The sequence below is a fragment of the Eleginops maclovinus genome, chromosome 11, assembly GCF_036324505.1.
Source record: "Eleginops maclovinus isolate JMC-PN-2008 ecotype Puerto Natales chromosome 11, JC_Emac_rtc_rv5, whole genome shotgun sequence".
Lineage (NCBI taxonomy): Eukaryota > Metazoa > Chordata > Actinopteri > Perciformes > Eleginopidae > Eleginops > Eleginops maclovinus.
In genome coordinates, this window is record NC_086359.1 from 15,419,356 (window position 1) to 15,446,436 (window position 27,081).

Sequence of the window (27,081 nt, forward strand, 5' to 3'; positions counted from 1 at the left end):
TCAAAGCCCATTTGCAGTGCAGTAGCATTACTTTTCAATCATCACTCCTTCATTAAATCCAGTATTTGATTTGAATTACTGCAATATCCTACTTCAATGCTTGTGCTTTCGTTATGTTCAACAGTGTTTCGTTTTGCAATTGCTTATCTTTTTGATCCAGCAGGCCTGTACATTTGTTTTCTTTCTGCTCTTTCAATAACTATAATAACATGTGTAGTGTGGCGTCAGCAAGAAGGGCTCTCATCGGTTGTCCAGGCAAAAAGGCCAATTACACTGTCAGCCCTGAATAAACATCCACAGTTTAAGCAAGGAAAACAATAAAGAAAGATATAGGCTTTCTAGTTCACTTTAGTTATTTTTATTGATGTGGCATCAAGAATGAAGTGCTGTTTACTCTGTGACAGGCCCACACGTGAACAAACAAATGCAGGTAAATACATATTTAACCAAATATAACCAACTTGGTACTTTCATCAATCATAAATATTGTGTTCTGCATTTGATAGCTTCAAAGCATTATAATATCCTCCACAGTAGGCATTTCAACATATAACATTGCTGATCACCACTTCAATTGTATTTTGAGATTAAGTGATCTTTACACCTATGGATTTCCAGTCAAAAATGACCGCCATAGGAAATGTAGGAAACCCTAGATGATGGTTATCCATCGGATAGTACACACAAATCAAATGTTAATTTTGGAATACATTTTCAGAGTCTATTCTTTGCATATTCACTGCCGTTAGTCTGAAACATTGTTCACAGCTTAAAAGGGTATTAAATACATTTTGGTGATGATAAATGGTTTTTATGTTAATGTGATAGCAGTTAAGACAGAATGGTCATCCAGAACAACAAAGTAAGGGGGGAGAAACAAACACAACAGAGGATTAAACACTCATGAACATGTGCTAACACTGAGTTTCTGTCCTTTCTATCTCCTTCTGCCAAGCTCAGTCGATAGTAATGTTTAGTTAGGCACCGGTGGGTCCCTGGGGTCTCGGTCATTATGACAAGCAGGGACACCAGGGAAAGGCCCTGCAGTGAGATAGGAAAGATGTTATGGCGGAGAATTGTTCTCCCAGGCCCAATTAGGTGAACACTGCATATGACAAAATAGGAGCAGGGAAAAGAGGCCAACTCAGGAAATGTCTTCTGGGGAATGCATCATGTTAACATGCTAAATTATGCCTGCATGGCATTACACTCCTAGCAATAAATGATGTAGAATGTCTTCACTTCTACTGGAGGTCAAACACATGCCGATGAAGTGTGCAGTTATTGACCTAGCCCTGCACCTTAACACACACTCCACTCATAAAGCTGATTGGAGGGATTTTTTTCCGGAGGCAGTTTGAGTCTTCAAAACAGCCTGGGGAAAGATGGAAGACGAGAGGGCGGTGGTGGGGGGGGGGTTAAGAAGTCACATGTGGTTCGGAAAAGAGCAAAACACGATTAACCATCTGCCAGAGCAGCAGATGTTGTAATAAATTGCAACATTCAAATGTTGACTTTTTGTAACCCAGCTGGACATACTGATGAGGAAACTTTTCATGTTGTTGGATATTAAGATGCAGAAAATCCGGACGGTATGTTTTGAAGTGTTTTTCCAATGAGTGATACAACCCACACGCAACCCTATACATTCTGCAGATAAATTCAACTTACAAACTATGTCTTTCAAAGTGTTAACCGAAGAAGAAAATAACCACTGTGGGATTTGTATGTTTGTTTACATGTGTGAAGATGTACAGATCCTCAATAAAGGCTGAGAGAATGGTGGGTTACTGAAGATAGGTTCAAAATGACTTAACTAAAGGAAGGTAGATAAATAATTTTCAAACAATTTAAATGTTAATCTATTTTATAGTTTTATAGTTTATCCAAGGTAATACATATTAAGCCACTTTATGTGCAAGGATATTTTCTATGAACTGAGGCAGGTTACTCTTAATGTTTTAACAACTTGAAAAACATTAAACTATAACACTGCAGGCAGTAAAAAAAAACAAAATACACGGCTAGACTTGACACTGGAGTATCACATTGTAGAACATCATTCTTTCTTGATTTTGGCTCTTGCCCTTACATACCGCAAACACTTAAAGAAAGTGCCTAACTTAAAGATATGTCACGTTTGCCCTTTTATTTGTAAAAAACGAGAAAACTTTTGTTGAATAATTGTTGTTGAGTTGGGCAGTTAACTATACAAAATGTTTCAGGGCAGTTTTGAAAACCTAGAGAAATCTGTGATTTGAATTAACGGTGCGCTTAATTTGTTATTGCATCATCACCCTTTGCCCATGTGTCAGTATTGTGTTTCTCAGCCAGTAGCAGTCATCAAAATTATTGCTATAAAATAATTCAGAACTGTTGGTGTAAACTCAACCTGATCTCACAAAAATATGTGAAATGATGATGTTGTTCCGGATGAAGGAGTTTAGCCTGGTTCTTAATTTTACGAGAAACAGGTTGACTAAACTAAGTGTTTAGGTTGTATCTGCCCTCGCCTGTGATCACCTGGGACATGCAATTTTTAAAGTAAAACTGCTTCATTCAGTTTTTTTCCCGGTTTTAAAATACTGTTAGAGGAGGAGGCGCTATGCTTGGACAGCAAGTGATATTTCCAACTCGGCGTACTCCAATGGAAACTTAATTAGCTTTGCAGTACGTACATATTACCTCGGTCTTATCAAGAAAACCACCCGGCAGGGCTTTATAGCTCAACTTCCTTGTCAACAGTGACTTCTCCTTCTCAATGTGTTTCTGCTGTGATTCACAAGGTTACCATGGTTTCCTGATATTTAGTTAAACTACGGTGCGGGCAGAGGGTCACAGAACGCACACCTTAGTTTTGCGTAAAGGAATTTGCGTTAACGCAACTATTAAAGTTAACTCTGACAGCCGTACTAGAAATGCCCCACTTGTGAATGTCTGAAGCATCTATATGTCATGAAAAATGGTGGTTGCATGACAAAGTGCCATGACGCCAAACATTAGCCGTCTTTAGCTTAGCGTTGGCGATGCACAGACGTGCCCATTGAATTTGTTTTTAGCACATTGTAAGCTTTTTACTTCTGTGGACTACATTAACGCCTGCAAAAATCATACAAGTTAAGACGTGGAGCTTATTCTGCTGAACAAAACATGAAAATATCATAAACATGAGTTTGACAAAGTCTCTACAATATTCCAAAATCCAATGTTGAAATTCCATTCCTTTTTGATGATGGAGCCCTTGAGATGCTATGATCCTGTTCGGCCTACAAACATATGTTATCAGTGCTCCACTCTTTTGCAATCTTTGTCATCTCAGTGTATCATCACTGCACATCCTTCACTTAAAATGTCACTTCGTCCATAAGTGACACAGAGGACGTTTAAGCTCTCTCTATTTGCCTGTTAAATTTTAATTAGAAAAGTGTGCTGTCAACCTAATCCTACATTAGTCTCTAAAGTGTTTGAATCTGCTTACATTTGCCCTACTTTAGAATTATGAGATTTGCGTCACCCTCATTTCATTACCCGAGTAGCTTCTCAGTGTCCAGCGTACACTCTACACTCGTAGATAGAACAGGATGCCTGAGGGGGGGAGCTCAACAGTTTATTCCATGGGCTACTCCTCATAAAAGAAAACTCTTATTTCATCAGCACTTAGTGGAGGCAATAACAGTGAATTGTGTTAGCTGCAGTGTCCAGCCCCCTTAAGGTTCCAAGAGCTCATCTTACCTGGGGCACGGGCAGTTTATGTGCTCTTTTTAAGAGGATTACTGGTGAGAAAATCTGCACTGCAGTGAGATGGGCATACCACTGTAGTTATGGGTTATATACGTGAGCCTTCTAGATGTGTATTTCTCAGTTCTGTATCAACACAAGGTATGCTTTGGTTATGAGTTATTTATTTCAGTTATTTTTTGGGATACCACATTAATATACTTATCTCACTCTGTTGCTACTTAAACTCTTGAATTTCCCTAGGGGGACTAATAAAGGTACATCTCATCTCATCACTTTATGCACAGTAATGATACTGACTGTACAATCCTCCTTGAAGTGGTTTGTCACAAACAACCATTCTCTCTAACTTTATATGTTATGTTCATATAGTATATATATCAATTCTACCTTACCTGATAGCCTTGATGACATTTCCACTGTGTTCCAACAATAAGAAAACCATTTTACAATAGTGGAAGTTATATTTACTTTCATAAAGCTTGTGTTCTTCTCCCTGTTAGAATGATTTTGCAATGTAACCAGATCTCGGAAATTAATTTAATCAGTACAAATGTTATAGAAACTTACGTCAAAGCTATGGAAATAGGACATACGTTTGTAATAAAATATCCTCCTTTCCTTAGCAACAGCCAAATGTTAACTTAATAAATCGCTGTGATTTCCACACAGTGAATTATACAAAGGAAAGTATAAATGTACATTGTGAAACAAAAAAACTGGTAACATATTCTGTAAGATGATATAGTCTGCTAATTTCCAGATTCATATTGGATTTTGTGCCTCTACTGTGACATGTTTACATGCTTTAATGTTCAAAAAGCTCTTTTTCTCATACTGCTTGTGCTGCAGCACCTATTTTCACCCTCTGTCTGAAACCAGAGTCTGCTCTGATTGGTTAGCTGGCGGGCTCTGTTGTGATCGGTCAACAGCTTAGAGTTGTCTCGCCCCTTAACCTATCACATAAAATGTGTTGGAGTGCTAGCCAATTGAAGCGTGAGTGTTATAGTGATGGCATTATGTTATGGAAGTAAACAAAGTAGTCCAATTGAGGCATTTCAGGTGAAGCTCCCTCTTGAGAGAACACAGGGATTATAGCTTTTGCAGACCATATACAGTACCTACACATAAACCTATACAACACGCTATAGGAAAGTGAAAACCCCAAAAAGCTTTTTTTTATCTGAACATGATATGCTTATTTTCAGGTTCACAGTTATAACTGGGTAGTTACTAGAACATGTTCAAATACTTTAATGTTTACTTAACACTTTTTGTCTGTTTGAATACAAACCTGTGCCTAAACTGCTTGGTTTTGGTCTACAGTATCTATTTAAGACCCCCTTCTGAAAAAGCCCACTTTGATCTGAATGGCTTGCAAGAAGAACAACAGGGCAACTTTGCTAATGTACTTCTCGAGCAGTGGGTGGAGATTCTTAGATAGTAGATGGGGAGGGGGGGCGTCTGTGATTTGTTTATGTTATTTCACAGTTTGTAGGCTGGCAGATTTTCCATAAACCAAAGTGTATGCAATGAATAAGTGCATTTTTTCATAATACGTTGGCTTTTAATCATGGTGTAATGGTACATTTATTATATTATTATACCATCATGATTGACTAGTTGAGGAATAGAGGAATCCTTTATAGCATTTACATCAGCTGATGCTAGCAGACATTTTTTTGCAATTGTACTGTGCAATTAGTACTTGTTTTATATATTAAAGAAAACATATATTTTACATTTTTACAATGTCCAAACAGTTTAATACATTTTTATAATGCCTCAGCACCTTAATATGTTACTTATGTCGCTTTCTTTAACCCTTTTTTTTAAAATTGCTGCTTCTCAGCCATACCTATTAGTCTTCATTTATTCTATTACTAACTGTTTTTCTTGTTAATATTGAATAAGTTTGCTTACATTTTATTATTCTTACCTTTTATTACCTGCAATGCCATGTTTGCTGTAACACTGTATATTTTCCTGCTTCAATAAAGGAATTCTAAATCTGATTCTGAAAACTCAATACAGGAGATATTACCTGAAATATCCCTGTTAACTCCCAGGGCCATGCCATCACGCAGCCACAGAACCATGCCATGGTATCCGGGGATGGTGCACGGTAGAGTCACCGGCTGTCCTGCCACCACCACCAGGTCTGTGGGTTGTTGAGTGAACACCGCGGAGCTCCCTGGAAATGCAAAAACAGTAAACCAATTAGTCAAACATGTACAATAAACAAAATGACACAAATTGCAAATTATAGCTAGCAAATGATGAAACCAACACAACATTAGCAAAGTCAAATGTGCAAAAATGTAATAAAAACGTATATGAACATGACCAAAAACAATCTAATTTCCGATTGAATGATTCTACCGTTATAAAGCAATACTTTCAAATAAAGCATGCAAATTAGTTCACAGAGAGCTGCAACGGAATTGCTGCTCTGTGATGATCATCCGCGTGCAGAACATAAATAAACACTTTATGTGTAAGTGCAGGTATAACAGAAGTGTTTTGGGACATTGGAGTGTTAATAACAACTCATAACCCAATTTCAGGGGCATGTTGAGAAGCACCCTGCTGGCCATATGTTAGGTCAGAAAATTGCCTGCAGCTACAAGATATTGTTAGGTCTTGTAAATTGCGTTATTTTTAGTAAATACTTGTTTTTATCAAATAATTACTGCTGTTTTCTTTGATTATAATCTCCAGGCTTCTCCTTTCATATTCAAGATGAATGTAATCACTAAAAGTTTTCCGTCCACAAGTGGATACCACAAATATGGACTCTTTGGTTGCGATAAAAAGTCAAATGTTCACACAAGTCATAAGAGTTCATCCTTTTAGCACCTTCCACAGATTCCATGACAATGCACTCAATAGATTTGACCATGGTGGTGGACTCACAGTTAAACCACGACATTTCTGCCATCTTAAAAGAAACCAGAAAAAGCTGAACAATCACATCTGAAAATTACAAAGAGTACATTAAAGGTACAATGACTGATTCAGATGCAATTTAAATTGTTTCTTCTACTTCTGGCAAGCTTGAGAATTTCTGAGAGGATTCTGCATATGAAGAATATCATAATGTTTTAAAGGAGAACCAAATCGGAGCAAGAGGACATCAACAAGAGGGAGGTCGAATGCAAATACTGATGCAATCGAAGCATTTTACTCATCAGTTGCTCTTGTAATTTGGATAATACATTCAATTATCACCTCTTTATAAAGGAACAACATTATCACGTAGCCTCTTTAAATGTTTCACCTGCAATATCTATGTTTAATCCTGAGATCCAAACCTCACTGTGGCTAAGGACCGCTTTTTCTCAGATTCCTCCTTTAAGGAAGTCAAGTCTACAATGCAACAGTAATCACACAGACTGAAGTCTTGTGCATGATTCTTGGAAGATTCTCACATGTTGCTTACACATTGCAAGCATTATTTGCAGTATACAGTGCTTTAAACATCAAGCTCACAGGAACACAAGACCCCATTGCCCAAACCTTTAACTAAATAATCTGCAGCCCTGCCATACAAATTAAAACAAGCCTTTTATTCTAATTATGAATTATTTAATACTGAAGGAGTCTTGTCTGGAACTCCTCAGAATTCTCTGCCATTGTCAGACATTCTGGGGTTAGCTTGGTCCAACATGGTGGCCCGGTTTGAGTCAGTCTGTCGATCTTTCCCTCTCAGCAGGCAGCCAGATCTCTGCTCACCCCTATTGGCCAGGGTGAAGAAGCAGTGGCAACTTTTACCGGATCTTGTTGAGTTCAAAATTGAAAGTTGGCTTAATGCCAGCCTTTAGCATGTTTAGTGCAGCTCAGGGATTGAGGGGAGTTCTGAGCAGGCCTAGAATTTAGCTTGGCCTGCCTGCATGCAGAACGGCTTAGATGAGCAGCAGAGAAGAGGTCTTGAAAAAGGCAATAAGAAGAGCAAGAGCCAAGATAAGAGCAAGGAGTGAGGGATTGTTGGGCTTCCCGATGTTTACAGGTTACAGTAGGTATATTCTGGTATAATAAATCTATTTGTTTTATCTGACTTTATTGTCCAATTGTATCATATTTGAAATATTGGCCTTCTTAGTTGGTGAAAGGCAAACACAAGCTGTCATCCACTGAATAAAACCTGACAGATTAGATAGCATGACGTATATGAAAGTGGGGGAACAGAAATTCTTTAACTAACGGAACTATACATAGTCTTACAGTCATTTTGTGAATAAAAAAGTGCGTCAAAATATTATTAACATTGAACTTATCAGTAAAACCAATTAACAAACACACATACAAGTAGTTGAGTGTGGTATTGACTATTTTCCAAAGAGCTCAACAATTTTTCAAGTGAATTCTCAGAGGTCTTTATTCTCAGCAGAAATGAATGTCAGACTCTACAATTACTATCAAAGCTGCTCCATGAAGCAGTATTTTCTCTGTTAACAGTGAGACATGGATGGTTGATTCATTCACTTTTATGCCCCCCCCCAACCATATCCGTCCATGAGCCAAAAAACACAATCAGACTAACAGTGTGTGGGGCTTTGATTTTCAAACCCTCGGTATCTGAACAATCAAGCCTGTGAACTTTTAAACAGGGGTTTGGCACACAAACATGGTGCAGGAGATCAGCATGGAAGTAGCAAACAGTGTCAATGGGGATTTCAGTGGGGGGGAATCTATATATGTGCATGTCTGTGTCTCTTTCTATCAAACAGTGTTTGTACAGCTCTATGGGGAGTGCTGTAATGTGACGATCTAACCTCGTCTTGCGCTTCGCAACAGTACGTTTGCACAGCAGGGCAGGCGCTAATGGGAGGATGAACAGAACAAATGTTTCTCATCATTACATCTCTCGGCTTCTCTGTGGGGGACGACTGTTTCAGACAAATCAAAATAAATATATTTATTTGCTGAAATGTTGACCCCACTTTCCCCCCATTTGCCTGGAGGTGTTATCAATTAAACATTGATTTTGAGGCGCCAGATTCAGATTGCAAAGGTGCTTTGCACAAAGAGCGATTACACAGTTTTCTGTCCAATGGTTGATTGTTGACAGCTTAGATGTGAGAAATTTAGAGATAAACTACTGCAGCGTGGTGTTTTCCTAAACAGGAGAGCTACTTGATGCAGAATTACTCAAATGTAACCTGATGTTTCCAGCTGAGTTCTTTTTACAAAAGTGTGAGAGGAGCGGAACATTAAATTAATTGTTTTAGTAAAAGTCGGCCGTGGGTAGAGCAGTAATTAAAAGGTGCTTTTGAGAGTTTTACATGTGGTGAAAATTAATAAGGTTATAGGGCATGTGGATGTAGAACAGTTAACAGAGAAACAAGTAAAACAAATACAGACAATCTGTCCTAAGTTTCTGCTATTAAATACAATAAAATGCTGAAATACCTGAATATATTAAAAACAAACCTCAGTTTCCTCAAAGTCTTAATTCAGCTTCATATATAGGCCTACTGTATCTGAAAATATACATGATACACTATGAGTATGTTGCTTTTTACGAGCAATTGATGAAGGAATTAATGCTTTCAGTGGTGAATTTACTGAAACACAATTAAGGTTTTGTAGAGCCCCTTAGTGCCCAGAAAACTGAAACAGGGATGGGGAGCAATTGGCAGCTTTATGCCACAGTGGTCCATGAAAGGTCTACTGGGGAGATGAACATGTGTTCCTTAAACAGCTTTAGCAATTTAGTAAAATAGTGCTGAGAGCGGTGTAGTCTCATTATAGTTAGCAGAGTCTGCCTTCCTTTCAACTCTGAGACTCAGCATTCCATGAGCTACAGCACAGTAGAGAACAGTTACAAAGCTCGGTTTACTGTACACACTGCAGCATTCAACTGAATGTATTATACACAAATGTTGAATTGAAAATGTCTTTGCTCAAGGAAACTTTGGCCATTTTTAACCAGCTTTGAGTAGTTGCAATGTGTTTGATATAAAGCTGCCTCAACGTCTTACAGACTTGGGGTGATCCCCGTGTCTAGGGTCAGCTGGATGATGCAAAATGAAGCGCTTTGTGTGGACTTTTGCTGCTAGGTGCCCCAACGGATGTATAAAGAGAACTGGATGCCCGGAGGTGAGGCCGTGTTCATTCCTACGAGAGTTGCTCAGTGGCGCATGAAACCCATAATGAAGCGACTGTATATTCAGAAAATTCCTTGTATGTGCAACCTTAGAGCATGCGCACCTGAATTTTCCTTAAGCCCCGCCTCCAATCCCCCACATCGGCTCAAAAGCATGGAGAGAGAAAATATCTGGATTCGGCTTTTAGCGCATTTTAAAACTTTTTGAGCCTAATGATTTAAATACGTACTATACAACTAGTCCTACTTTGTAGTTTATGTTGTTGAAAAAATTAACCAAGCTGATTTACAGACATCTCGTTTACCATTGTAAGTCATGGGGAAAAGGCTTGTTAGGCCAAAATGATGTCACTGACTAGAACATAAGTATAGTGCCAACGTTTGGCACACTTGGAGGCTTGGTGCGCAATATCAGTTTCAGATGGTTTGCAAAGAAGATTGTACTGCTACACTACTGTACAAAATTAAAACATTTTAAACACACCTGCTAAGCATGTTAGTACCATGCATAGCAGCCTTTGCCACAAATGTATGAATGTTGGCGTGTGTTGCGAATTTAGTAGTCTAGAAAAAGAGGTGTAGCTCAGGGATATAATCTGCATCCACTAATCTAACTTTAGGAGTGAAATGGGTGTCTTCCAATCAGAGGATCAACGGTTCCTTCCCAAGCTCTTGTAGTTAACATGCTAGATACTTGAACCCCAATTGCAACCGTGGTATGGTATTGAAGTGAGAGTAAGTAGCTTTGGATATAAGCATCAGCTAAATGACAACGTGAAGACATGTTAATATTGACTTGCCTATCTGCCTTCCATGTTGTCACTGCTCTGAGATGTGAATCACAGTTGATTTAGTCAAACAAACTTAATCAAACAAACCCGTTTTGAATTAATATAATGTGGATAATCATTACAGTAAATGGAAATGGTACACATACAGTCCAATAACATGTTGAATGTGTGTGTTGGAATCTGACCGTATGCAGCCTTGCATGCTGAACTGAGAGAGAGAAAAGCAACAACCAAATCCTTCTAATCTTCTATAAAAATACAGTGTGTTACAAACACAAAACACTGTAATGAACTCCCCTGGGTCCCCCCTGTAGAAATTGAAATTGTTTGCTACTATATGTTGCAGACAGGCCTTGGATTGGTAGATAAAAATGTGGGTTACAAAAAAAGACATCATGTGTAAAATTGTCCTTCCTCTAAGGTCTCTTGAGTTTCTCTGTTCCCCGCATTGGAAAATAAATGTTCTTCCCCGCCTTCAAAGATGGTGGAGGGTAAAAACGGATCTAGAAAATCTTTGATTCATGGATTGATCCTTTTTCTGTGTGAACAAAGAGCTTTCAAGCACAGCCTAAGGCAACATTTTGTGTTTGTTTTTTATGGATGAGGGGTGGGTGCGTAAAGTCGCTTTTTTTTATTCTCGCACAAAACATGACATTTACCAAAAAGAGAAAAGCACCCCTGAAGTCTCATTTAGGTTAGATGTAATTGTTATTTAGGTTAGTTATTATTTATTCATCCTCATGCATTGGCCAATGTAGCACTTCAATTTTTTTTTACCAAGAAACCACTTAGTTGTTTTCACAGAGAGCATTGCCTACCTTAAATTCTAAATATAATCAATGTTTTTGATGATTGCGTTCCTTCTTGGTATGGTAAGTGGAGCAGGGCGGACCCAAATGAAGGACACAGGAGCACTTAACAGAAGAAACCTTGATTCAAGGCTTGATCCGGTCAAGGCAAGGCAAAACAGAACTTCCACATACAGGGATCAAACAGACTGCGAGGAAAAACAGCACTTAAATACACACTGAAACAAGTGAGGTGTTAACTGAAGACAGGTGATTGCAGGGCTTATGGAGGCCAGGACAGACAATTAAACAGTCGAAAAAAACACAGGAAGTAAAAGCAGACATGATAGAGATGGAGAAACTCAAGATCATGACGACTTGAGAGGAAACTTTGAGTAGTAAGTTTATCCTTTAGGGAGGAGAGTCATACACTTGATTACAAGAACACTACATTTATCTATCTCTATAACAATAATTTCTAATGAACTCAGTGTAACCACAGCAAAACCAGCTGTAAAAAATAAATAAAGCATGGAGCCATGAGCAGGGGCTTGAAGTATCTGTCATAACTGTAATGGATGTCATACCTATGTTCTAACAGAGAGGGACATGTTCTTCTTTGTGTCCAGACGGAGGCCCTTATATACTGTACTGTATATACAGTAGATCACATAGTTGACAAATCTGTTGACATCAGTCTGTGTTGCCTTATGTTATTGCTTTGCTGAGATGATGGTTACTCCATCAGACCTTAGGTTATAAAGTAAGATGATAACCACTGAAAACACGTGGCCATGAAATGACAACATATTCACAGCCCTTTGATTCAAACCGTGAAGCAGAGTACCCTTCATGCATCAGTTCTGTCAATGACGTGTGGGTTTTTGCTTGTTACACGCATAGTGCCATTTCAAAAATAAACGTATGTATAGAAGTTTAGGTGTAGGCAACAAAACTACTTTGTTAGGGTTAGGAAAACATTTTGGTTGACTTGACAAACAACTGGCATGAGAAAATATTAATGTTAACCTTCAGTTACAAATAACCATGAACACCACTCTCTTGTATATGTCTGACCCATCCATCGCCCCTCCGATCTAACTCACACAAGCCTTAAAGACACCTTTTAGACTTCCCCAGATGAATGAATGAACATCCCTATTTATTATTATTTTCTTATTAATGTTATTATATGAATTGACTATCAGCATTATCCTGCACAATAATCAATAACTCACCTTAATGTTTCTATTGTTATTTGTTTTGTTTTGTTTTTTTAATTAATTTTTCTAATTCATGTTAAAAAAGTATATTGTTTTCATTGTCAAGAAAACATATTATTCTTGCATTTTTCTAAATGTTTATGAACTTAACTTTACATTTCAAATGTATATGCATGTATTGATGTCACTAATGTATAATGCGTTGGCAAAACTGTATGTCATTATGGTCATGCTAATAAAGCAATTTGAATTAAAATGAATTGAATGACACATTTTGAGTTTATAACTGAGAGGCACATTGTCTTCATGTTTGCCTCAATAAGTAACTTACATGTTAGATCTGTTGTCATTATGAAGAATCAATGCATTTACATTTTACTGTTAATGCATTTCTTAAAGAACAAAGTATTTTGAATCTTCTTTGCTAAACATTTCCATTCAATTGAATTTAAAACACATTTATTTATGCTAGCAATGGCAATTGTATAAGGCAGCTCATCATCTATCTATCATGTTCTTCAAAAAGACTTAAAATAAAACTTTTCTGATATTTAACTTACACTTTATATGTGATTTCCTGACACGTTTTTAATTCATTTCCTCAGATAATGGCGTGGGGAGAGAATTCAGCCTTTCATGTATTGAACCAACTCAAATTCAATGTCAGCGTTATTAAACTCTGGGTGTCATGTGGCACTTACTTCATTTAAATGAGATAAATGACTGGAACACAATGCACCATCAGCTTTACATTTAAAGGGACATTTGGTTCAGATTCCTCTGAAATTACTTTATAAAATGCAGTTTAAATCCTAACTTACTGCTAGCATTGCATAAGCAGCTAATGGAATCAGCCGTTTCCCAAAAGCACTGTGAGTCTCAACATGCTGTCTTGCTCTCTAGCTGTTTAAAAGGCTGCCTGTTTCTCCAGCCTTGGCTTGCTTCTAGTTTCCAGTGTTTCATTCATGTTTGTGTTTATTTCCTGGGCCTTTTGATGGGCAGCACACAGTAAGAATGCTTGAAGGCTTTTTGCTGGGTCTTTTGTCTGACCTCAGCTGTCAACTTGGTTGCACCAGTACTTTCTGAAAAGAAGGAAACGGGCGGATGAGTTAAGGCTGCAGGTAAACACCCCCCACCCCCTAAAATCCCTGAGCTCTGCCCATCTCCCGCTACTTCTCTCCCACTAGCTCCTTTTTATATACTCCCCTCATGCTCATCTTTCTCCTCTGCATGCCTCTCTGTTCTTGCTTCTATCCATAAGGGAATATTGCCTGTGGCATTGCCAAAGGCCACTCTCTAGCCTTTTAAATTGCCTTGCCTCTCTATGAACCATTGCCCAATGCAAGTAGGTTTGAAACTCATGTAAAACCATGCCCTTGTGCATAAATATTTGCACATGCACACCTACTGTGTTGCTCCCATTGCATTTTGTGTTGACATTATTACAAAAGAAGTTGTCAGATGCTTCTCACAACATGAAGAATGTTTTTATTAGAATTGCTTATGAAATATCATGCACGCTCAGTGTCATTACTAGTGGGTGAAATGCTGTCAGGACATGGACTTCCTGTTGTACAAGTATATTAAAGATCTTTTACTGGCCCTATGCTTTTTAGCTGTTTCACTCCGCATGAGCTAAAAGCTTTAGTTTTTAGTATTTTCTTGTTGAAGGAACGTCTGCCTTTGCTATAGCTTTGCAGATGTTCCTTCAGTGAAAGTTGAGGAGTGCCTTGGCAGCTCTAAAAGGTTGAACTTTCCACATCTCCACAAAGCTCACTACCCTTTTGTGCCTAGAAAGAGAACTCATTTCAAAAGCGTCTATATTCTGTATAGCCTCACAGAGGCTTCCCATTTAATCTAAAGACAGTGAAAGGAGATGGTTGCGGTAAAGGAAAAAAAACGACCAAAAAAGTCTGAACAGAACTGGAAACATTGCACTGCTAGAAAAGAAGGCTTTGTTGCTACAATGTCTGATCATGTCACTGCCAGGAGGCACCTCAGCAGCCCCATCAATGATCCTTGGAAATGAGATGTAAACATGCGAGGCGGCAGTGAGAACATCAACGCATGCTGATTTGCATGTACGTGGGGCCCGGAGAGACTGCCAGCTGGCTAACATAACCATGGCAGGTGGTAATTGCCATAATGACACTAAGGTTGGGTTGAGACACCAGTAAAGTAGCGCGTCCCGTCTCATTAACACCGCTGTTGTTCAGACTGTCAGACACAGGGCAAGGCAGGCAATGCAATTAGTCTGGGACCACAGGGAAGAGGACGAGCAGAAGAGTGATAAACTTTCTGTAGTCATAAGATTTAGTCAAAGAAACCTCTCCGTGCAATGGTAAACCATAGTGCAGCTGCAAAGATTGGTGCTCATCATCATTATTTTGGGGATTTATTTGTTTATTTGACAGGTGCATTGAAGGGCTTATTAGCTGAGTTAGCTATGCACTAATTTACATCTGCAGTCCCTTGGCAGGAAAGAGAAAATAACATCCCTGTTCAACAAAATAACACTGTTATATGAAAACATAATTAAGAGAAATGTTTGGTGCTAGGCTCTCTCTCCCTCCATTATCTCCCTGAAATAATGACTTTTTTTTTTGGTTTAACATGACAGGGTTGGGGACAGCTGGTTTTCTCATCTAAATTCAAATGAAAACAAAGTCTTGGCTTTCAGAATATTAAACTATTATTGCCACATTCAGATAATGGAGGAAAAGGTAGAACAATTACAATGGGCGTTGTGTGTGTTTCTTTGGAAATAGATACAGACACACATGCAGGACACACACACACACACACACACACACACACACACACACACACACACACACACACACACACACACACACACACACACACACACACACACACACACACATGGTACTATCCTAGAAATTAGTTAGCCAAATCAATATGATTGATGGATAGGGTGACAAGGTTTGTTATAGAGTAACAACATTTGTGTACCGACCATGAGCTCATTCACTAGTGTTCCTAAGCAGGGGGAATGTGGGACAATGCCCAATAAATATAAAACCTTGAGCCCTATCTTAAAATATGAATGATCTAAAAAACATTTAGAGATTCGTAGCTACAATTGCAGATATATGCAATTACGTTGGTCTATTCTGTTGCTTTTGTGTTCATGTGAATGATGAATTAATTTATGTGCCAAATTGAACTATTATATACACATTTTTGAGTGCCATTGGAAAAAAAACAATAGAGATATCACTGGAAAGCTAAAAATGGCAGATGAAAGAACATTGTAAAATAATCAACATTTGTTCCAGGGTAATTATGACTGACTGTAGACTGACTTTTAGGGTTATTTATTGATTGATCTGAAATTCCCATTTCAATTTCAATCATAAGTTTCAAAAATCAGCATTGGCGATTTTTCCAGTATTTTTTTCCCAACACCCTTGCCTACTTGCATATGTTCAAAGCAAAAACAAAACGACAATACTAAATAGCTTACCAAAGCCTGCAGATGCCCTTTTGGAGACACCTCGGGTATCGGCAGGAGTCTGAGATAACGGACAAACAACAAAAGTACAAAACTCTCCTGCTTCCCTAAAGTCAACATATGGTGACTACATGTTTTGATAAAAACTCAATGAATGACAAAATAAAACGGCGAAGAAAAGACAGAAAGGAACTCTGGGTTTGTTGAATAGTTACCACGGTAACTGACCAAGAGCTTTAGTTACTTCTATTTTTTGCAACTGAAACCTCTGACATCTCCGGTTGAACAATCTCAGAGTTTTCAGTTGATGATTCAGAATGAGATGTGTGAAGATGAAAGAAATGTTGAGTGCTTTGGATTCCTGCTTCATGCATTATTTATGGGTAAATAATTCCAGTGCTGGATTTGATGTTGTCAGAAGTTAGTCACAGAATGACTCAATCATCAATCACAATACTATGAATTTGGCTTATAATAAAAAAAACACAATCTACTATCCCTTACTCTCATGACACAGCGGCTTAGCAGTGCATTTGTACAACAGCTGTGAGGAAACTCTTGCCTCAAATCAAACTCCTGATCAGATATCAGAGTTGGTAATGCTCCACAGTCATGGAGGAAATATTTGATTACTTTGTCAAAGCTGCCACAGAGATGGATAGCATTGGGACAAAGCTTCAGATACTCACAGTCTTCTTGCAAAGCTGAACAATATTCCTTCGCTTCGAGGGAAGTCGCAAACTGCCCCCCACCCAAACACACTTTCTTCTGGGCTTTCAATGGCTCCATGATTCACAGGTGCACGCATGTGACAGAGAAATCAAGTAAATTTAAGCCCTCAGCCCATGCGTTGGGAATCACTGAGACTCATTGTGACACATGAATCACATCCAGGCATACCTTAGGGTGGCGCCTCACAATTGGTGTGACTGCATTATTTCTGCCTGCCTGAGAGCCGCACTGCTCAGGGGTGTTCTTTCTTAAACCTTTCTACTCATATAGTTATATACACAGTATGTATGCAATCCCATTCCCATTTCTCTGTACTGGAAAGTAGTGAGTCATTCGCACAGCTCTGCTGCATGGCTAATGGAGTTAATCAGTGTTGGAAAGGTCGAGTCAGGGAAGATTATGGCCTACTCTACTGTTGAATGCCTGACCTTATCAGTTCTAATGTACACTGCAATTGTGGTTGTCGCCACTTCATTGAGGTAGTAGGAAGTGGGCAGGATGAGAGGATGGTTTGAATTGAAGCTGGGGGTTCAGCAGGACACAGCGCTGTTTGTAAAATGAACTGACCCACCGAGGCATCACAATGATATCACGGACAAAGCTGTGATAAGACTGGAAAATGGAACACATAGCTAAATCAACACGCTCCATATGTATCTGTCAAGATAATGTATGGAAAACAAGGTAAATACATTGGCAGTGAATATTTTGCAGATGTGTTCCCTATGAAAGTTGCCTTGTTAAATTGATAGATAGCTTACCAGTCTACAGTATGGTAGGAGCTGTGTGAGAACGTAAAGACTTAAATTGAAGTTGACAAGAAAATTCATATTTTTTACATAGTCAATCTGTTGCTCTTGGGCAGCCAAATACTTTGAGCTGGATTTGCACTCTTTCAAATCTCAGTCTTTTAATTTAAGCAGATTTTAAATGCATAAAAGACTACAATGATAAGGGTCAGATCAGCCAGTAAAACCCGCAAAAATATCTTCTAGAACTTTGTATCACTGCCATTCAGTGAAAAAGCAATTATTGAGAGCTACAATAGCAGAGAACTGGAAACCCATCTCACAATTACCAGGCACAGGTAAGTGCAACCCATTTCAAATATGATTGTGATGGCTAATGCCTTATAAAGCAGAATACTTCAGGCAAAATGACAAAACGTTAGGACGGGGCTGTGCTGTGGCCTTTTGCCTCGAGCCTCTTCAGTGTCAGCAGGGCGCTCATGCGGGTTAAATAACATGTCCTCCTGAGACATGGGCACAGCATTCGCCCTGACACACCTGACCAGTTATGAGAAGGCTTTCTTGGATAGAAATGTCAAGACTTGTAAGCACTCCGCCTCAACATCCGCCTCCCTTGTCATTCCCTTTCCACAAATTACACAAACACCGACGCGTGCATGCACGCTTGTACACACGAAAGAATAAGTCCATTTGCCCTTGTCTCCCACAAGGTAGGTAAGACAAGGCATGTCATAACCACACTTGTCAGTTTCTCACTAACCATGCTTGTCAGTGAGCCTGCCCTTGCTTCATTAAACAATCCTCGGCGGTGTAGGAGGCCGCACAGCAACAACCAGCACGGAGCTCGCAGGCGGCCCCGGTGGTAGGTGTTAGGGAGGAGCACCCCTGCTCCCAAGGATTCCCCTGACAAGCTCATCACTGTTACTTAAGCTCTACTCAGGTGGGAATACACCTAACAGGATACCTGGAGTCATTTGCAAAAACTGCTGGCATAATCAGTGATTTGAATTCCCTCCTCTTACTTGTGGCTGTTTTTAATCGTATGGACATGAGCACACAGGTCCATTGATAATACACAGAGCTCTGAAGTAACACATTATAGTAATCAGATTTTTCTGTAACGCAGTAATTTAATGCTTTACTGTTGGTTCAACAGTAATTACATACAACTTACTAAGCACAAAATGAGCTTGTTACTTGGGTTACTTTAAGGTCCTCGACAATCTGCATAATGGGAGGACAGAAAAATAAATCAAACGTCCCTTTTCGCTTGCGCTACACTAGTGAGTTCATGGATGAGGAGACGGAGCAGAAAAGCCAGAGTCACAAAGCAGAGATAAAAAGGCTTGTTGTAGCACTCATCGTGGAGGAAATGTTGCCTGTTTCAATAGTGCAAACGCCATCTTTCCGAAACATATTGAGCAAGATACAGGTAACGGGCAGATGACCGCCATCAGATAGGAACATTTTTGCAAACTACCTGGTCCAGTGTTATGCAGAGAAAACATGGCTGATATTCAAACAAAGAGCAGAAGACTGAGGTCTGTGTACATTATTGTCTTTATGAGATTAAGGATTTGTGCTGATCCAGACATAAATGTGTTTAAACTTTATATTGCTGTTTTTCTTTTGATTTATGGTGCATCTCAGGTGATATGAGTAATCCAAAGTAACTAGTAAACGATAAAGCATTACTTTTTTGAGTAACTACCCTAACACTGATAATACAAACCTGTGAGTTTCCAACGTTGGTGATTAAAGTTGCACTTTATTATTAGTGTACTTTCTATTCATTGTATTATGGAAATAGAGGTATCAGTGTAATCTCTGGAGGGGGTGGGGTTGAAAGCTCTCCGGCACTTCCAAAGTTTGCTTTGCGAAACCCAGAAACAACTAATGATTAAGTCCTAAATATGTGCATCACCGGTGTTTTTCTAATATTCATTATCTTTTTAAATGTGTCTCATGAAACAAAACTGTTAGGTTGTATTATGTTAATGATATCCTTGTAGGGCTACCTGTGTGCTAATGAGCCCCAGTGTAGTAATGTGTGGGGGTTTACTGACAGGGGTTCTGTGTTCAAAGCGTCTTTTTCTAAAAAGCACGCAAATAGCAAAACATTGAAAAAGGGAAACGCTAGAGTTTTCATTTTAATCACTGATATTTGTTGGTTGTCATACACTCCTCAATCCTTTCATTAAAGAATAAGAAGAATGAAGGCTATTGAGGGAGATGATGATTCACTGGGGGTCTGTATAAACCCTTAATTTGAAAGCGGGGCTGGTATGCTAATGGGCGCTCCAAATGAGCAAATTAGGACCCTCATTTTGGTGATTAACAAAAGCTCAACAGTCCTCAGGTAATCTCACAATGGATTGTGTATAGCCTCTGATGTTACCCTCTTTTAGCTCCCAGATAACTGTTAAAGTAAACCGGGTTAAATTAAGATACCATATAAAACAAAGACATGCAGAGAAATACATGACTGACAAAACGACAGAGGAAAAGTCACGTTTATTTCTCAATGATGATTTCAAATGAATTAGGTTGGGGTGTGTTTTGATGCAAACTCTTGATTTTAACATGAGCACAGAAGATTAACTGAGAAGCAAGATGGCTTTCAGCAGTAAATATTGTTTTTCAAAGAGAGTTTACTTGGGGGCTTGTAACATTCAAGATACAATATAGGTGTTAGCACTGTTCCAGGTGGACAACAAGTCATTTTGAGGTCATAAAGAGTCAGGAAGGAGCTGTGTCTATGGCAAACAAACTGACAATATAAGAATCATCCTTATAATTATAATACATAATAAGACCTTATTATAACTAACAATCATAGAGACTCACTCAACGCTGTCAAATGAGTGTTGAGTGAAAGTCAGGTCTACTTCCTAACCCTAACCCTATAATTGATACACTGAAACAACTGAACGTTGACTTTCAATTAAATGTATTATTTATAATGCAATGTTAAAAAAGAAAATATGGTTCAACTTAATATTATTGCTTTGAACTAACCTAAAACAGTTGTGTGAAATCTGTTGACATAATACATTTGATTACAGTCAACGTATCAGTTATTTCACTGTAAAGTGAATTGGTAGAAAACTTGACTTAACCTGACCAAATTTGAATTCAATCAATCTGTCACAATACCAATCAAAGATGCCACACTGGATAACAGCCAAAAATGTGTTGAGATACCTAAAGTGCACAATACACCAGCAGTTGTCTCACAAGAAAGAAGAGGAAAACCTCAAACCTGTAGCAAAGGTTGATGCCAATTGACCAGCAGATCAAAAACACAGAGGAAGCACAAGTGGCTACTGCTTGAGTTCAACAAAAGAATTGGTCTGTTATTTCATGGACATCTAAGAAAAATAAGAAAACGTTTTTTGTTGACCCCTGAGGGGAAATAATATCTCTTTCACTCATTTTACACACATGCCCCGAAATACATAAAAAGGACCTAAACAAAAGCAGAAATAGAAAGATGTCCAATCCAGTGGGCTGATTATTGACAGGCGCCTAGAGCAGTTAGGACTCGGTTTATGTCTGCAGTTCCCAGAATGCAAACTGGAACCTGGAAATAAGCATGATGTGCCCCTTTTACTCTGAATTAATGAATAAGGACAAGAAAGGAAAACATCAGGCCATTGTGTTAACAATATTGCTATTTTCAACAAGAACTAATGTTAAGTAGTTCATCCCAATGCAATTACATTGTCTGGATATGTACAGATATTGTGATCTGAAAAAATATGACAATCACCTGAATGTTTGCAGCGCCATTTTCCCAGCAACGCCAGCACTTCTGGCTGCACTTACATGAAAAGTGCAGTGCAGAACAATGCTGCATTGTGCTGGGGATGATATCAGAGACTATACGAAATGTATTTTTAACTGACCTCCTCATTTTATTCACTATCTCTTTCAAAGGAAAAATTGCAAAAGGGCCCGGATATCTATAGCATCCTTATTGTTCATTATAGAATCTATAGAACAAATGTTACTTTATATTCATCAGAGCACATTATGTTCATAATTCATTCCTCTATTGTAACTCTACTGTGATGGTACTGCAGTCGCTTTACCGCACCGTTGTGACGAAAAGAGAGCTGAGCCAGAAGGCAAAGCTCTCTGTCTACCGGGCCATCTTCGTTCCTACCCTCACCTGTGGTCATGAAGGATGGGTCATGACCGAAAGAACGAGATCGCGGATACAAGCGGCCAAAATGGGATTTCTCCGCAGGGTGGCTAGCATCTCCCTTAGGGATAAGGTGAGAAGTTCAGTCAAGTTCCAGGCACGTCCAGCTGGGAAGAGACCGAGGGGTAGACCTAAGAATAGGTGGAGGGATTATATCTTTTCGCTGGCCTGGGAGCGCCTTGGAATCCCCCAGTCAGAGCTGGTTGATGTGGCCAGGGAAAGAGAAGTTTGGGGCTCTCTGCTGGAGCTGTTACCTCCGCGACCCTGACGGATAAGCGGGAGAAGATGGATGGATGGATGGTACTGTGACTCACTGCAATTATAAACTTGTATTTTTCCAATCTCTTCCCTTTCAATTCTTACTTTGATTTTGAATCATCACAATATTACAGCTGCCTGCAATAGACATAAAAAAGAAGAACCTCATGTCAAACTTTACCTGTTGCAATTAAATAAAAATGTGGTTGTGGTAGAATCATTATTTTGGACCATGCTTATTATGAGAATCTTGAGTTGTGTGCAATATGTTTTTGTAGCAGCCATCAAACTCAAAAACTTATTTTTGTATTTTTGACAAAACAACATATTTTAATAAGCTTGTTGCCGTCTCTACTACCATATATTTTCTGTTTGGCCTCCATCTCCTGATTACCTCTCATTTTCCAATCACACATAAAAGCAGGGAGAGCAATAGAGCTGTTCTTTATGAATGGGATGGCACTGCAGCCTGCCACCACTGATCCCAGCAGCACTATAGGCAAGTTCAGATGGGAACACACAATGTCCTCTGACCCATTTGGAGGGACAACCGGGCCAAAGAAAATTGTGTTTGTTTATAAAAAAAACATATTTTTAGTTTAATGAATAATATCAGTATTTTTTGCTTGCCACACTGATACAACTGAAAAAGTTGACATTAATTAAATTATTTATGTCAACAGATTTCACACAACTGTATTGTAGGTTAGTTGAAAGCAATAATATTAAGGTTGAACGTCAACTTATTGTTGTTGCTTTCATCTAACCTAATACAGTTATGTGGAAACTGTTGACATAATAAATGTAACTAAAGTCAACATTTAATTTTTTCAGTGTAAAGAACCATTTGGTCCATTAAATATACCTGGTTTGTTTTCTCTCAATTGACACTTAAAGCTAAATTAAAAATTGTTAAGACGGTCAAAAACTAAATACAGACAGACTTCAGCAATAAATCCCCTCTACTGCATCCGGTGCTATGATAATGTAAAAATACAAATCAAGATGGTAGTTTTAGCCGGAGGTCATCAGTCTGTCTCCTATTCCTCAGACTCTGACTCTTCCCCTGCGATTACAAGGTCATGCTTTAGATTGTGCGCTGTATATTTCCAGTTTTTGAGCCGATCAAAGTCAGTCAATTATCCCTAAATCCTTTATTTCTCTAACAAATGAAACCCAGTATTGAAAATCAATATCTTTATTGCATCATCAGTGAATGAAGGTTCAGAAGTGGCATTTGATATCTGTCTCATTCATCAAATCATCGCTCGCTTTTCAGTTTACTTCAGAAGCTGTGGAGTGTTATCACAGGGTGAATTTGCTTTATTACCATTAACAAAACCCACTGTTTCTTTGTTTGATATGGAACATTGTTTTCATGAGCTCAGTTAATTTCCTCGTTTAATAATAGAACTTTAGTTTTTTTTTTTCTTGTGTTCACTGCTGAGACACAACAGAGCAACGATTAGTATGCTACCCCATTGTGCTCATTTCCATTTGTTTTCAGTGTTGGTGAACCTCCTACAACTTTGAAAGCGTCGATGGAGCGTTTGAAAACTACCTGCTGGCTCTTGCAAGGACTCGACTGGTGCTGCTGTCAAACCTCCTCCTGCAGTGTTTCCACTGCTCCCGGAAAACACACCACAATGTTTAACATGCAAGTACATATTGTGTTGTGCAGAGTAAATGTCATGGCTGAAAAAAAAATTCACCAGAGGATCCCTGTCAACGCTGCTATTGAAACGTTCTGTTGTGAATGGATGTGATCTTATGTTGGCGTGCAGCTGTGGTGATAAGTGGATGATGCGTACATGACTAAATCATGGCAAAAATACAAATTAAAGCATTAGAGAAAAGCAACTCCACCTGCCATTCAACAAAGAAAGGCTTTTTTACACAACTGTGTTAATTGGTCCTTTGCTCAGAAAGCATTAAAGAGGGCTTGACTCCTGAGGGCCACAGGTTCTAATCCAACCTGCGGCCCTGTGATGCATTTGCAGTGTTGGAAAAAGTACTCAGATTTTGTACTTAAATAAGACAGAGGAAAACTCTGTTAAAAAAGGCCTGCACTCAAAATGTTACTAAATAAATACTAAGTAGAGAAAGTATGAGCTTCAAATATAGTTCTCATTATGCAAATTGGCTTGTTACAGAATATTATATATGATATGTTTTGATAATAATTATGGATGCATTTAAGTGTTATCAAAGCACTCTTTCCCCTCTGAATTGTAATGGAGCAGAAGTACAAAGTAGCAAAAAATGCAAATACTTAAGTAAAGTAGGGGTACCTCAGAATTGCAGTTCAGTACAATACTTGAGTAAATGTTCTTAGTCACTTTAAACCACTGTCAATCTGTACTGTCAAATGAAGACAGAATAAGATAAAGACATCATCTTTAAAAAGAGGGCTGGATTCAGTGGAAAAGAATGCTCAACATCCAGAGTCTCTTTCCTTCGATGGGATTAAATCAATGAGAAATTAAGGTGCAGTCAATATCATGACAAAGGAGAGGGAGGTCACGGGGAATTGCTCAAATGATTTATTCCTGAAGGCTAAATTTATGCCAGTAAAACATTAGATCCTTCCAATCAGCAAGGCTGTATTATTTTTGAAGGATTTGCTTTGTGGAGAAGCTTGTTTTAATACAAATAATATACATAGGATGTGTTTGCTATTGCTCTTAACTTGTTTGTAAAACTATATTTGCAGACACCACGAATGACAGTGTAAATAATACATAGTGTTTTCAGTTTATTCAATTGAATACAATTCTCAGTTACGGATAAACTGTGTTATGTATGTCGAAATGGATTGTAATCCAATCTTAGTTTTACAGCTTCGCATCGCTACAAAACAACATTGATCCTGTGGTTTCATAACTAGCAAGCAAACCTGAGCTGTGAAAATTGCATTTGATGTTTAACTTGTAGTCAGCATATTCTCACTGTCACATCTTTAATTTTCAGCCACATAGCTTGGCCAGCTTTTGGCGCTTGGGTGACAGATTTTGCCCATGGGGTACACATTGATTTGCAGCATTTGGCTTACTCTGTTTCAGTTGACGTAAGCGGGAGAGATTATTAAGAAATGCACGGATAAACTGGTCTCAAATCTTGCACCCAATGAGCAAAGCACAACCCACAGTTTTTTATTACTGAGAGAGAAGAATTTGATCTGATTTATTGTTGTCATTTGTACCAGCAGTTGCTCATGTCATGCAGTGAAGAGAAACACGTCACATACCACTTTATGTTTTTCACGTGATCATTTTCGAAACGGATGGAACGTAATAACAATGTTGAACAATTTGCTACTATTCCCCTCCAAGAAATAAGATTAATGTAGTTAGGGTTAACAATTCCACATGGAAAAGTCTGAAAAAGTCCCATCTTTTGGTTAAGCTTCTCCGTAAATAGCTGTTGTTTTCTGAGGTAGCCAAAGCTGCCCTCACATGATGAGTAGTCTGCGCCTTGCTTACTGCAAGGTTGGGCGCAGAGCCTAGCAAGGAAAAGCAAGCAAAACAATTTGTTTCTATGGTTATATCCCCTGCTAGCTTGCATGGCTTCACACATCTGATTGGTTTTGTGTCAAAAAGTCAGCGGTAAACAAGGTCGAAGCTGAAATAATTAGCTGTCTTATTGTGGTCGTCTTTCAATCGGAAGGTTGTGGGTTCGATCCTAAACCCGTCAGTCAGCATGTCGATGTATCCTTGAGCAAGATACTTAACCTTGAGTTGCTCCAGATGGCATGGTGTGTGAATGTGTGTAAATGTTAGCTTACTTAAGCAAATCTGTACGAATAAGCACTGAAAGGGTGAATGATGACTTGTAATTAGTAAAGCGCTATATAAGTACTGTCCATTTACTTTGAGCACAGCGCTCAGCAATAATTTCAAGCAGTGCAAGATGTCAACGGTAGCGTTTCCGCCTTGTCAGTAGGCACTGCTCTATCCATAGAAACATAAAGGTAACGTCAGCACAAAGGCGGTTCACCAATGGTCATGTGAAGGCAGAATGATTCAGAAGATTCAATGCGCAGAGTACAGATCAGATTAGATTGTGCTAAGATTTTCCCATTCGCTCACGCTGAATTACTCTAAATGTCACTTTTCAAAGCTGCTGTCAACAACTACTCTTTATTCCAACTGCTAGTATATTGATGCTAGGATCACATTTTAAGGGATGGATTGATGGTATCCCTATCTCCGAGAAATTACATCTATTTATAAAAGACAAACATAATGCCTGATTGGTTCAGAGGCAATGTTTCTTGATTGAATGAAGCCCTACTTTCAGGTAACACAATTCATTCTCATTTAATCTGGTCAAGGTGGTAGGCAAGCATACAAAGCACAGAAATGACTCTCTGTGGTTAAGTCTAGACTTAAAAAGCAAATCAGTAACGATAGGTATGATCCAGTTGGATCATAGATGGCTAGGAATACTATGTATTGTAGGAAGAGTCAGAAACACGAGTATTAACGTTATTTTGTAAGGCTTTGAATAACAGAGCTAGCTTTAAGACCATGTGGAAGAACAGTCCTCCATGCGAGATTTATTCAAATTCTGTAACTTCAACATAAAATGAATTCATGTGTGTGTGTGTGTGTGTGTGTGTGTGTGTGTGTGTGTGTGTGTGTGTGTGTGTGTGTGTGTGTGTGTGTGTGTGTGTGTGTGTGTGTGTGTGAGATATGATGGATCCTTTTGGACAGAGAGGTGCCAGCACTGCCACATGGCATTAAGCTCAGGAGGGAGAGTGGTGCATATTGGGAGCACAAACCAGGGGGAGTGATCACAGATATTATACTGGCTGATTCTGATTCTGTCACTCTACTGAGACAAATGTGAGGATGTGTTTACGTGGCCTGTTCATGTGTAAAGTGTGGTTGTAGGGTTTATACTGTACCCTGGGAAGATTGAATTATTGATTGAAGAAGTTCTTCAAATGTAACTTTTCTGTGGGTAGTTGGTCATTACATTACATGTCTCTTGTGAGAGGCTTTTATCC

General features: G+C 38.8%; 1 protein-coding gene across 1 annotated transcript in view; it reads right to left on the bottom strand.

Annotated features, from left to right (window-relative positions):
- LOC134872708 (kin of IRRE-like protein 3) overlaps nt 1-27,081 on the bottom strand; it is a 207,741-nt gene that overhangs the window by 93,246 nt on the left and 87,414 nt on the right. Inside the window, exon 2 of the mRNA XM_063896118.1 lies at nt 5,783-5,932. Within this exon, the coding sequence (XP_063752188.1) occupies nt 5,783-5,932 (150 nt within the window). The remainder of the gene's footprint in view (nt 1-5,782; nt 5,933-27,081) is intronic.